Source organism: Anolis carolinensis, chromosome 2 (genome assembly GCF_035594765.1).
Source record: "Anolis carolinensis isolate JA03-04 chromosome 2, rAnoCar3.1.pri, whole genome shotgun sequence".
Taxonomy (NCBI): domain Eukaryota; kingdom Metazoa; phylum Chordata; class Lepidosauria; order Squamata; family Dactyloidae; genus Anolis; species Anolis carolinensis.
In genome coordinates, this window is record NC_085842.1 from 145,642,803 (window position 1) to 145,656,506 (window position 13,704).

At 38.2% G+C, this 13,704-nt stretch overlaps 1 protein-coding gene and 1 long non-coding RNA gene across 8 annotated transcripts in view; one reads left to right on the plus strand and one right to left on the minus strand.

The window, feature by feature from the left end:
• Positions 1-13,704, plus strand: part of akap8 (A-kinase anchoring protein 8) — a 29,862-nt gene that overhangs the window by 613 nt on the left and 15,545 nt on the right. For 5 of the 7 annotated variants that reach the window (XR_010002943.1, XR_010002944.1, XR_505684.3 and 2 more), the window contains exons 2-7: positions 6,275-6,313; positions 7,400-7,432; positions 9,850-10,141; positions 11,087-11,609; positions 12,989-13,133; positions 13,594-13,640. Coding sequence is in view for 4 of the 7 variants with exons in the window: in XM_008104245.3 (XP_008102452.1) it covers positions 6,275-6,313; positions 7,400-7,432; positions 9,850-10,141; positions 11,087-11,609; positions 12,989-13,133; positions 13,594-13,640 (1,079 nt within the window). In the remaining 3 variants the exon portion in view is untranslated. The other 2 variants (XM_008104243.3, XM_008104244.3) reach the window with 2 other exon arrangements.
• The window catches only part of LOC134296282 (uncharacterized), a 28,078-nt gene continuing 23,704 nt past the window's right edge, over positions 9,331-13,704 (minus strand). The window contains exons 3-4 of the long non-coding RNA XR_010002945.1: positions 12,773-13,197; positions 9,331-9,695 (exon numbers count right to left, since the gene is read on the minus strand). This is a non-coding gene — a long non-coding RNA (uncharacterized LOC134296282). The remainder of the gene's footprint in view (positions 9,696-12,772; positions 13,198-13,704) is intronic.

Genomic DNA, 13,704 nt, shown 5'->3' on the forward strand with positions numbered 1-13,704 from the left:
CCCCAAAAGGCACCAGATTTTGTCTGATCTTGGAAGCTAAGCAGTCCTTGTTACTAGGTAAAGGTAAAGGTTTCCCCTGACGTTAAGTCCAGTCGTGACCGACTCTGGGGGTTGGTGCTCATCTCAATTTCTAAGCCGAAGAGCCGGCGTTGTCCATAGACATCTCCAGGTCATGTGGCCGGCTTGTTATTACAGGTCACTTATCCGAAATACTTTGAATCAGGGATGCATCTACACTGTAGAACTAATGCAGTTTGTTACCACTAACTACCTTAGCTCAATGATATGGGAGTTGTAGTTTCACGAATGAATGAATGAATGAAGCTTTATTAATATCCCTCCCCATCTCCCAAAGGGACTTAAAGTGGCTTACAACAAAACAATAACATAAATAATAATAAAACAGATATATAAACCCCACTTGCCTAGTTTCCAACAGACCTCACAACCTCTGAGAATATCTGCCATAGATTGAAGCTGCAAGGCCATTAATGCTAATTAAGGTGATTAATTGCAACATTCACACTTGCCTCAAACAGACAGTTCTTTCTCCAACCCTGGACATTCCACAATTATATAAACCCCATTTGATTAGTTTCCAACAGACCTCAAAACCCTTGAGGATGCCTGCCATAGATGCAGGCAAAACATCAGGAGAGAATGCTTCTGGAACATGGCCATACAGCCCGGAAAACTCACAACAACCCAGTGATTCTGGCCATGAAAGCCTTGGACAACACAATAATAAAATACATAAGTCAAACAATTTAAGGGCGCTAATGCCTCACCAAACTGTAGCACTCAGCCATAGCAGTTCAAGTGGTGTCAAGGTGCATTCATTCTGCAGCATAGTTGTGCTCCAGAAATGTTTGGGACTTGGATTTCAAATATTTATATTAGCATCCATGCACCTAATGAAATATGAGCAAACATAGAGCCTTAAGATCTTCTGGGAAAGCCCTGCTCTTGGTTCTATACCCCTCACAAGTGCAGCTGGTGGGGATGAGAGATAGGGCCTTCTCAGTGGTGGCCTCCCAGCTGTGGAACTCCCTCCCCAGTGACATCAGATTGGCCCCATCCTTCATGGTCTTCAGGTAAAAGTCAAAGACTTGGGTTTGCACATAGGCGTTTGGGGAGTAGTGTAGTATGGGATCCAACTGGAATGTAGCAGCTTGAATGACTATGGGGCTCAGCACAATGTATGTTTTTAATCGGTTTTATTGCATTTCTGTTTTAACTGTTTTTAAATTGATATGTTTATTATTATATGCGTATTTGCCGCATTGATTTTTGCCATGGTCTGTAAGCAGCTCTGATTCCCCCTCGGGATGAGAAGGGCGGGGTATAAATATAATAAATAAATAAAATAAATGAAATGTCTTACAGATGAGAGCCAAGATTAAATATTAAATTCATGTATGTTTCATATACGCCTTGCACACAATTTGAAGGTAATTTTATACACAATAGTTTTAACAGTTTTGTACACAAAACAATGTTTGCATACATTGAACTATTAGTAGGCAACAATGTCACTACTTCAGGCAACATGTGGACAGGTTTAGAGTACTTCAGAATTTCAGACAAGGATTGCTTCATCTGTCCTTGGATAGGAGCCTACCAACAAATACCAGATGTTGTAGGCTGTATTTTGGAGGAAGGAACTGGCAAAACCACCTTTGGGTATTCCTTGCCTAAGAAAAACCTTTGAAATTCAGGGAGCTGCCATGCAGATCCCTATGACAAATAAAGGGTTCCTTGCCATGCAAATGATAACAGTCTGGGACATTTGCATGTGGAAATATTGTAGGTCATTGGGCAACTCTTTAAAACTTGTGGCGTGGGATATACCAGCAAGGCAGAATTTGATGCTAATATCTTCTCTCAGCAAGTTCACACCCACCAACATTTCACAGAGGAAAACCAGGATAGATGTGGCTAAGCAACATTAGAGTTGGTTAAAATGACATATTTGTAATTATGATCACACGTATTAGAGACTGTAGCCGGTTGCTTTTGTCAGAGCTTAACTCCTCTCGCCCTGTTACCTGGTTGACTTCTGCACTTGGAATGTCAGTTTACCTGTCAACCCCCAGTGTTATGAATAACAGATCAATAACTTTGAAGCATAGGTTATTTTTATTGCAAGTTCAGTCTGAGAGGTATAGCAGAACTTTTACAGAACAACAAACAACATTTAGACGTACAGACATACAGATTCTATCCAACTACATTGGATTTACAAGCAACCTACAGTTATGTTGGCTAAGAAACAAAGGGGGTTTACATTTTCATTCAGCATTCACACACAACATGCATCCATTTTCATGCACACAAATAGTACCATATTAGTTCTCCTTCCTTGGAGAAGCACCTGCTTAGGCCACACCCAGCTTCCACTGTTACCTGCCAAGACATAGTTCCAAAATGCCAAAACTTCAAAACTCCAAAAAGACAATGACTTCAAAATGCACTCCTTCCTCTTTCTCTGAGAAAAGGAGGTCCCCAAAAGTGAACAGAATCCTGCTTTCCCATAGCAGATCTGCCACTCCCAAGTACACCATCTCCAGTGAGCATGGTGGGTGAACAGCGTCGCTGTCTGTCACACTTCCTGGATTGTCATGAGGTAACTTCTATAGCAATATTTTGCTGATGTTGTCCCAAAGTTGTAAACGAATGATAGACGTCTTCCATCCTGGAATATCCTCAGTTTCCTGGACCAGATGTTGATTCCTCTTGATTGGTGTTAGCAAACACAAGCAGCTCTGCCTCAAAAGTTCATCAAGTCAGTAAATGTTGACAGATGTCAACAGATGTAAACATTTCTCTTATCACTGTCACAGATCTTACCAGGCAGGTCAACTATTTCAGGTCTTATTAGCAGGTTTTAATTACAATTCCTGAGCAGGTAGTTAATGGTTTGCAGGCCTTAGTCTACCGACTGGTGTCTTCAAAATTACTACCTCTCTTTCATTCTTCCATTCATACTCACATATAATAAATTCATATTTCATTTGATATGGTTACACCAGTGCAGGTTTATTTTTTCAAATGCTTCTGGTCATTGTAATATCTTGAAAGCCAAACAGGGTTAACCCTGGATAATACTTGGATGGGAGACTAGCAATTAATACCACCTGCTATAGACTACATTTCAGAGGAAGAGATTAGCAAAGTCATCTCTGATTATTCCTTGTCACCAAAAGCTTTATGAATGTAATAGGGTTGCCATAAGTCCACAGACAAGTTGAAGGCACATATACAAATTACTAGAAGATTGTGTTGTCAAAGGCTTTCATGGCTGGAATCACTGGGTTGCTGTGAGTTTTTTGGGCTGTATGGCCATGTTCCAGAAGCATTTTCTCCTGACGTTCCACCCACGTGTATGGCAGGCATCCTTAGAGGTTGTGTGGTCTGTTGGAAACTGTGCAAATGGGGTTTATATATCTGTAGAAAGTCAAGGATTGGAGAAATAACTCATCTGTTTGAGGCAAGTGTAAATGTTGCAATTGGCCACCTTGATTAGCACTGACTGGCCTTTCAGCTTCAAAGCCTGGCTGTTTCCTGCCTGGGGAATACTTTATTGGGAGGTATCTAGTGTCCCTGATTATTTAATGCCTAGAATTCCCGTTTTCTTAGTGTTGTTCTTTATTTACTGTCCTGATTTTAGAGTTTTTTTAACACTGCTAGCCAGTTTTTGTTCAATTTCATGGTTTCCTCCATTTTGTTGAAATCATCCACATGCTAGAAGTTTTTTGATATCTTGAATGAACACGATTTAGAACAGAGGTGTCTGATTACCTACCTTTTAAAAGTTCCATACTCCTTATTATTGTCTATGCTAGATTAGATTGTTTGAATTTATAAGTAAAAAAAAACTTTTGGCCACAGTTACATAGTCCTGATTTAGAGGGTTTTTTTAAATGTCTAAAACATGGTTTTTCTCTTTTAATCTTTTGTTACATAATAATAGCCCTTATGAGGCTAACATAGCAGGTTTTCTCCAGTAGCTACAATATAGGCACACATTGGAATTCATTTGGGATATACTATTAAACTTGGCATGATTTGCAGTTGATTCTTATTCTTTAGTAGTGCCAATAAATGCAAAATATTTAGATTATTCTATTGAAGAAATTCTGGGGGGAATTTAGGGGTTGAATTCTGACCCTGGTAGGCAAAGCCTGAATTTCAAATTAATATCAAAAGTAGGTCACCCAACTTTTAAGTGTACCCACTCTGATAGTAACACCGTCTGAGGAAGTTGGGTAATTTCTACCTTGTTTTTATTTATTTATTTATTTATTACATCATTTCTACCCCGCCCTTCTCACCCATCAGGGGACTCAGGGCGGCTTACAATACAACCATATACATCAGAAAAACAGTTTACATCAAATTTAAGTCTTTCAAATTTAAAAATTAAAATTAAAATATACATTAAAAACAGCATAATTGTACATTTAAATAAACATTTAAGGCGCTTTTCATGTCCAGGTGGGGGGTTTTGTTACCAAGTGTCATTTCAGATACATGCATTCCCCAAATTACAAACAAGATAGGCTCTGTAGGTTAGTTCTTAAGTTGAATTTGTATGTAATGTGGAACAGGTACATTTTTTAAGTGTAACTCCAGCCAAGGGTGTGTGTGTGCTATATATATATACACACACACACATATATAAGCTTTGCATAACATAGGGAAGGGTTAATACCCCTGTGGTGTTTATTTTGCAATTTGTACCCCTGTACAAAAGATTTCGCCTCACTTTCTGTCCATGTTAATTTGACAAAATTGGCATCTTGTGAAAAAAAGGATTGGGGAGAAAGCTTCAGTGGAGATATCTTTTCCTTATGATAATAACTCTTTCAGGAGTGAATTTCCCTTCCTAGGGGTAGATTTCTCTCACTTCCTGTTGTCTCACCCCCATTCTTAACTGTGTTGTTTGTAAGTCAGAGACTGCCTATAATCAGATTATACATCAGACTTTCTATTTATTACCTATACTGTACATACAAAGTATGAACAGCAATTTTTACAGGTAAATAAGTGATAATTTTTCATTTGGTAGAAAAATGGGTCAAGGGTCTTGAGAACAAGCCCTGTGAGTAGCAGCTTAAAAACTGAGGTATAAAAAAAACAAGGAAGAGAGCATTTTTTGTTTTGTCCATAGGAAAAGGAAAAACAAGGAAATGATAGAACCATTGCATTCAGGTTATGACATAATGCTAACAGGATAGAGGAAAGACATAACGACTCAACATATTCTTTGTCTCAATCTTCTCCTAAAAGCTAAATTCTCTCAACTTGAGGATAATGAAACAAGCCTGCAGAAAAGAAGGCTGAGAGGAGACATGATAGCCATGTATAAATATGTGAGGGGAAGTTAATGAGAGGAGGGAGCAAGCTTGTTTTCTGCTGCCCTGCAGACTAGGATGCGGAACAATGGCTTCAAACTACAGGAAAGGAGATTTCACCCGAACATCAGGAAGAACTTCCTCACTGTGAGAGCTGTTCAGCAGTGGAACTCTCTCCCCCGGACGTGGTGGAGGCTCCTTCTTTGGAGGCTTTTAAGCAGAGGCTGGATAACCATCTGTCGGGGGTGCTTTGAATGCGATTTCCTGCTTCTTGGCAGGGGGTTGGACTGGATGGCCCATGAGGTCTCTTCCAACTCTACTATTCTATGATTCTAATGAGGGGAAACTTTGAATTTTTTTTTGAAAATGTATTAATTACTCTAGCCTTACTAACATTTATTTTTGAAATTAAAGTAAGATGCATAGGATTGTGCTGGTGAGTCACTCATTGGAAGATAATTATGTAAAAGAATGAAGTCTTAACATTCTGAAGTTAGACATGCTAAACTGAATTTGTTTATAAGAGTCAGCTGATTTGGAAGAGCTTCCTCCAAAAATTACCTTGATAAAAGTGGACAGCTAGTGTTTTTTATTGTTTTTTTTAACGGTGGTTTCATTGTAGTTGGAATTTGTGAGTCTTGGTCTTTCCTTAGCCCCTCCAAACTTCAACATTGCATTCAGTATCTCTGACCATGTTGGATGTTCAGAGTTATAAGCCAAAATATTTGGAAGGCATCGAGTTCGCTACTCTTGATTAAATGACTTGAGATATTATATGCTATAGATTTAGTTACAGGAGCTATAACTTAAGGAATTGTATTGGGAAAAGCAATAAAACAGTGACATAGAAGTCCCAAACAAAGTGAGCAGTGGAAATTTTATATGTGCTAATGAACCATTAAATATTTGCCTTACAGGTTATGGTTCCTGGGGTACTGATACCTCAAATACTCAAGGTATGTCATTGTCCTTCATAGATAGAAAAAAGAAAAATAAAGACAAATGATGTTGACCATAAAAATACCAATGTTAAACTAAATCACAAATAACATTTTTTTAGAAGTGTGAACTGCTATTCATTCTTACCTTTAGAACTATACTTGATTTCCTTTTTTTCTTTTGAACTCATAGCTCTAAAGCTACTTCACTAGTTTTAGGTAGACTCATAAAACTGGCCAACATATATTTTGGTGTCTCAAATGTTAGGTCTGTTTCTGGAAATACTTGATCTGCTGATTCCAAAAATGGTAGCAGTTTCCCCCTTATCAGCTCATACCATCTACTAGTCACCATCTGCTCACCTATAGAAAACCATGATAATAATATCTAAAACTAGAGCAGATGTAGTAGATCCAGTGCAGTTTTCTGAATCTGTGCCCTAAATAACCCCAGGAACAGGCTTAAAAATCAAGACACCAAGAAAATGTTTTTATTAGGCTGTGTAAGAAATTAAACTTACTATCTACTAATTGATTAAATGGAACTAACAGTGGGCTTTAGAGCTGTGTATTTAATATCTAGACCTAAATACCTGTAAAGGACCAGATTCCATCTGATTTTGGAAGCTAAGCAGAGTAAGCTCTACTTAGTACTTGAATGGGAGACTACCAATGAATACCAGGGGCAGTAGGATATATTTCAAAGAGAGGAACTGGAAAAACCCCATGAAATTAATGGAGTTGTTGTAAATCAACAAGCAACTTGTTGATATGCATACATTTATTTGTCTATAGTTTCTGTTGCATTTGCCTTTTGTAAATTTATCTAAAGCTAGATAAAATCAGAAGAAATCCGTCGTTTTTTTTACAAGAAACTATAGTCCAATTTTCTTATGTTGATTGTGTTGTAGACCAACTTTTATGATAATCAAATAAATGGTATTTCATATGGATACGGTATAATGTCTGATCTAAATGATATAACATTTATGTGGCCCTGCCCCATGGACACCAAGAGGAATAACATAGTTACATTACTTAGTTACATTATCTTGACTGTTGTCTTTAATGTATTAAACATTTACCTCTCTCTGTTCTGTTAAGGTGCATATACTGCAAACCCAGGAAGTTGGCAAGGTATGCCTTTTCACTGTGCTGTCATTTCATTGTGGTGCTCTCTTTTGAAGCCTTTTTCTTCCTGTAATTCGCTATGAGTTTTTTTTTTTGCAGCGTTTTTGTATTTAGAAATGTGAATTGATAGAGGCATTGATACTCTTGCCATCTTGAATGCACACAATCATTTTTGAATTCAGAAGCAGAGCTAACCTGTTTCATTCTTGAGTGAGAGACCAACTAGGAATATCAAGGAATGAAAGAATGCTGTCCAAAACCTAGAGTACGGGTCAGCAAACTATTTAAACAGAGGGCTGTTTCATGGTCCCTCAGACTGTAGGGGGCTAGACTATAGTTTGAAAAAAAAGAACAAATTCTTATGCACACTGCATGTATTGTATTTGTAGTGCCAAAAATTGCAAGAACAATACAATATTTAAAATGAATAGTTTTAACTATAATATAAACTTACCAGTATTTCAATGGGAAGTATGGGCCTGCTTTTGACTGATGAGATAGTCAAGTGAATTAGGACTGTTGTTTGCTTTCAAGTTGCTTCAGACTTAGGGCTGTCATAAGTCTAAAGTTTAGGGTAGGGGCTGGGTACATGACCTTTGACTCAGTCTAAGTTAGCTTCCTGTATATCTTATGTTTTCAATTCACATTGTTCATTCTAATGTTGAACTTTGTCCTAGTGTGCTGACAGCTCTTTTAGGCTACTGAGCCAAAAGAAAAGAAATTTCACCTTGATTGGTCGTATTCAGAGGTTGCAAAAACACATATTTTTTAAAAAAACAAAAACCTCATGAGGACTTTGCATGCTCAGTAGTCACAGAACATAGTGAATTGGCAAAGAAAAAGAGTCCTATAGGAGAATGAAATAACTGGGGAAGAGGCTTCAAAATCCTGCTGATTTGTTGGCAGGTGGACAGGAGAAACTAGCTGAAAGAAGGTAGAGGTTCAGACAGTATAAATGGGAGACTGCATGGTTCATGGCTCTGATTTGTGTCTCTTCCTTCGCTCAATTTGTGCCTTTCACTTTCCTCCTTCTCTTCCTCCAGGAGGTAGAGAAAAAGAGGAGGAGATGAAGTAAACGTCAGGAAATAATACATATATAAAATGGTTGAGAATATCATCTCATGATGTGGATAAATAATTTTTGGATGAAATTTAAACAACTTATTTTAAATTTTCTCAGAAATGGAAATGAGAAATGTCTGTATAAATCAGTGGAGAAATTTGAGACTTTAATGTAGCTGTACAGATAAAGCAACCCCGTAGGAACAATTAGTGGAAAGTTACATGGTGGGTGGAGGAAAATATGGTTAGCAAGAACAGGACCAAGGAGTGGGGAAGGACTGAATTGAGGAGATGATGAGATATGAGAGATGTAGCCTGTCGGGTTCTTCTGAGCAAACCAGAACACTAGCCTGACTCTTGAATACCTGCCACCAGCAACTATAAACAGTGCACCAACCCATAACCTGAGGTAAGCCTTGTAAATCATAATAGGCAGAAACACATTGAAGCTGGCTTCATTTTTAAAATACAGAATTATCTGTGGTTTAGGTGCTGTAATGCTTACTCATAATTTTAGCCTTAACTCTTTTCAGGGAGGTAACAATGGGTTAAATGTCCTTTTATAGAGAAAAACTGAAATAATAATAATAATAATAATAATAATAATAATAATAATAATAATACAATCTAGATTCTCTAACACTTGCATTGGTATAACTAGATTGGACACACCATTAAAGCTATACCTTTTACTGTTTTATAATAGTGGATGCTGGTAATATACCATAATAAGTAATTATATCTGATAACTGTTTATGCATTTAATTTGGCTGTGTTTCTGTTTATTATTTATATTGTCTTTCCTGTTGTAAGCCATTCCGAGTTCCCTTGAGGAGAGGGGGCAGGATATAAATAAAGCTTTATTATTATTATTTTATTGTATGACACAGCAAACAAGATAGACATGCTGGATTTCGTCCCACAAAATCACAAGTCGAACACTTTCCAAGTGTCTAGGACAGAGTGATGTATTTTCGGATGATGCGCGCAGATCCCAGCAGGGTGGTCTTTTGCAGTTGGCAGATTGTAATTTTGTCAATGTCTATTGTTTCCAAATGCCAGCTGAGATCTTTTGGCACGGCACCCAGTGTGCCGATCACCAGCGGGACCACCTGCACTGGTTTCTGCCAGAGTCTTTGAAGTTCAATCTTGAGGTCCTGATAGCGGCTGAGTTTTTCCTGTTGTTTTTCGTCAATGCGACTGTCACCTGGGATGGCAACATCAATATTATTATTATTATTATTATTATTATTATTATTATTATTATTATTATTATTTATTGAATTAAGTGAAAGTTAGAGAAATCAAATTCTTCTTTAAGTATTTGCTCACTCTGCACCTTGACTGTCCTATTCTGCCAGGATATGAAGGCTATGATTATTACAGTGCACAAGCCAGCAATTCTGCTACAGCTGCTGCATACAACTATAATGCTGCTGCCACTGCCACCACAACCACATGGGATACTTCTAAAACTAATAATATGACAATGAGTACAGACATGGGCACTGGTATGCCAGTTGTGAATTACAATACTGGGGCAGCAGGAACAGAAAACAGCGATTCTATTATAGCAAAAATAAACCAGCGTCTGGATATGATGTCAAAGGAAAGCAGTGGTGGTGCTGGAGAGGGCATGGAAGATCAGGAAAGGTGAGATTTTTCTTCTTCTAAAAATCATGTTTAGTTTTTGAATAAAATATTCTTAAAGTTCAAGAAACTATAGAACTGTATTTGTTCTTTGAGTATACGTAAAGGCTCAAAATATAGTCATCTTGATACACGTACATATATATGTGTGTGTGTTAGTTACAGGCAGTCCCCAGGTTCTAAACGGGATAGGTTCTATAGGTTTGTTCTTAAGTTGTCTCACCCCCATTCTTAACTAGGGAGTTGTTTGTAAGTCTGAGGTTTGTAACTCGGGGATAGCCTTTACATATATTTCATGCAAACTAAGACAACCTGACATAGAGAAAATCTGATTTGCTCTTTTTTGAGAACAGTTATCCAAATTTCAAACTGATTGCATAGTGCATTTTTTCTTATCAAGTGCCGAATGTAGACATGATGGCTGAACCAACTATTTTCTGTCTTCAATTTGCACAATGTGAAGTCTCGTAGGAAAGCATGTTATACAACTTTACGTATCCTTTTTATTTGGCAAGTTACAAAGGAATGATTCCTAACATTTCTAAAAGAATTTGGTTCAAATATACTAATTTCTAACACATTTGGATATAGAAAGATGTTTAATACAAAATGAGTTCAGTGATCTCTCTAAACCAGTATTGTCTATTCTAATTGTTGTTGGTGATGCCAAGAATTGGGAATTTTTGCATGCAAAGAGTGTTCTCCATCAACTTATTACAACTCTTATTATTATTTTAATTGATATGTGTTTTGTTGTGATGTATTTTAATGCTTGTAAGTCGCCTTGAATCCCCTCTGGGTTGGAGAAAGGCGGGATAGGAATGAAATAAATAAATAAATAAATTCTATAGAGAACAAATAAGATTCAAACATGGGAATGTTTAATCTGTCAAGACTAGCAAATAAATCTTCTCTAATTTCTGACTGGATTTTTCGCTTATGATACAGCTCTTTCAGATTTGAGTCTTTTGAGTCTTATGACTCTAGAGCCTCGGTGCCAGACCGTGACATGTACAGGATCAGCTATGACTATAACGAAGTTGGATCTGATCAGAACGATTCCTTTGGAAGTCACTATGATGCTGCTGGTAACCCACGAGATCAGCCACGCAACAGAGGAAACAGCTATGGCTTTACTAGAGGGAGGGTCCAGAATCGAGGGCATCTCAACACTTTCAATCGTGACCGTTTCATGCCATCAAGTACAGAACGGTTCTCTACACGATGGAATGAGATGAATTATATGGGTGGAAGTAATATGGGAGGATCTGGATCTAATAGACCTCCCCCTCTCTTTTCCCAAGACCTCATTCCCGAGTATAGAGATTACGGTGATTATGAAGACTGTGGTGACTATGGGGACTTTGGCAACTGTGGGGATTATGATTATGGCATGACTGGAACACCAGGAATGGGAATGAGAAGGTTTCCCAGGAACATGCCCTATGGCTTTGGCAGAGCACATGGCAGAGTAAGTTTAACACATTAAGATCTGTTACACTTATACCTCCTTAAAAGGTTCTTTGTAAATCAGATTGCTTCAGTTGTTAATAGAAAGATGTTTTGTTTACCTTGTAAAGGTGGGAAATGATCTTCACAGAGTGTTGTCGAAGGCTTTCATGGCCGGGATCACAGGGTAGTTGTATGTTTTCCGGGCTGTATGGCCATGTTCTAGAAGTATTCTCTTGTGACGTTTCACCCACATCTGTGGCAGGCATCCTCAGAGGTTGTGTGGTATGGAGAAACCAAGCAAGGAAGGTTTATATATATCTGTGGAAAGTCCAGGGTGAGAGAAGAACTCTTTGTCAGTTGGAGGCCAGTGTAAATGTTGTAGTTAATCACCTTAATTAGCATTGAATAGCTTCATCTGCTGGCTTCTTCCTGCCTGGGGACCTCCTTTGTTCAGAGTCGTTAGCTGCCCCTGGTTCCCATGTCTGGAACTCCTCTGTTTTCAGAGTGTTGCTTCTTATTTACTATTCTGATTTTTGAGTTTTTTAATACTGGTAGCCAGATTTTGTTCATTTTCATGGTTTCCTCTTTTCAGGAAGAAGCCAGGAGATGAAGCTATTCAATGCTAATTAAGGTGATTAACTAAACTGACAAAGAGTTCTTCTCTCACCCTGGACTTTCCACAGATATATATAAACCTTCCTTGCTTAGTTTCTCCATACCACACAACCTCTGAGGATGCCTGCCATAGATGTGGGCGAAGCGTCAGGAGATAATACTTCTAGAACATGGCCATACAGCTCGGAAAACATACAACAACCCTCTGATCTTCACAGAGTTAGTCATCTGTGCCAATGGTCGCCACTTTGAGTAGCCTTGCTTTAGGATAGTGCTTCCCAAGCTTTTTGATGTGACAAGTCAGCAGTTATTTTTTTCTCTAGGGAATGGCACCATATTTGTTCCCGTTGGCTACAGCTGCTTCTTTCTTTCCTGGAAACTCACAAAGGGCCCATTGCCAATGGTTCAGGGATTGGCAGCAGTTCATGGACCACCCTTTTGAGTTAGTACTGCTCCAGGAGTTTGTGCTATTGCAAGTTGTGTTAACATATATACTTTTGATGGACTTGCAGAAAGGAATCTTCTTACAAAATCATTTTTCTGACAGTGCATCAGTGTACTGCTCACCTGGTCAGTTGCTTAGGCATAGATCTGTGTGTATTCTCCACCACTGGACTGGCTCTCCCTTCTCCACCATTCTGCAGAGTTGTGGCTGCAAAGCCTTTTGTTTCACCAGATCGCCTCGGTATTCTAGCCTTACACTTTTATGTTTCATTTTGCAGTTCCTAGGTCATGTTGATGTAGGGATGTGCCAGACATATTTATTTCAATTTATTTTTCCAGCCCAAGAGGAGAGTTTTCCGTGGCCGCTTTGGTGGACGTTCGGATAATGAAGGTGGATTCCATAAGCGAAAACAGTCCCAAAGTGGAGATGAGCCAGACCGCAAACAGGCGAAGACTGAAAGCGAAAGAGATGACTCAGATAATGGTAGTGCTTTTATTCTACTCTCTGAGTTTCAGAAAGGACCAGCACACTAGCTTCTCTTTCTTTGCTGTAAGATGAATAGACAGACAATGACTAAATATTGCTGCAGATGCAACTAACTTTATCTTTCACCATAGCTGTGTTTTCTGGGTCTGTCAGGAGTTCCAATCCAACAACATTTGGAGGACCACATTGCCATCTCTTGGGATAAATCCAACACATGTATATTCTTACCACATTCTTTTAAATGCCATAAAAATAAAAGATTCATTTAAGTACTGCAGTGAAATACTGTGCTGTCAATTTCCCAGTAATGGGATAAAGAAGAGTTAGAAAAATATATTCTATAAAGCCGTCTTCAGAATGGCTGAGAGTTTTCCAATTTAAATGTAGCTTCATCCTGAACAGCAGTTGTCTTCTAAATCAGTGATTTTCCAACAGTTATGTTTTGTGCATTTAACAGATGATGGAGGAGAAGAAGACAAGTCAGGAGATGAAGGAAACAAAGGTGTAAGTAATTTTCTCAAACCCTTTAACTTAACATTTATTTTCCAGTGTGTCTGTTAGTTTCTTA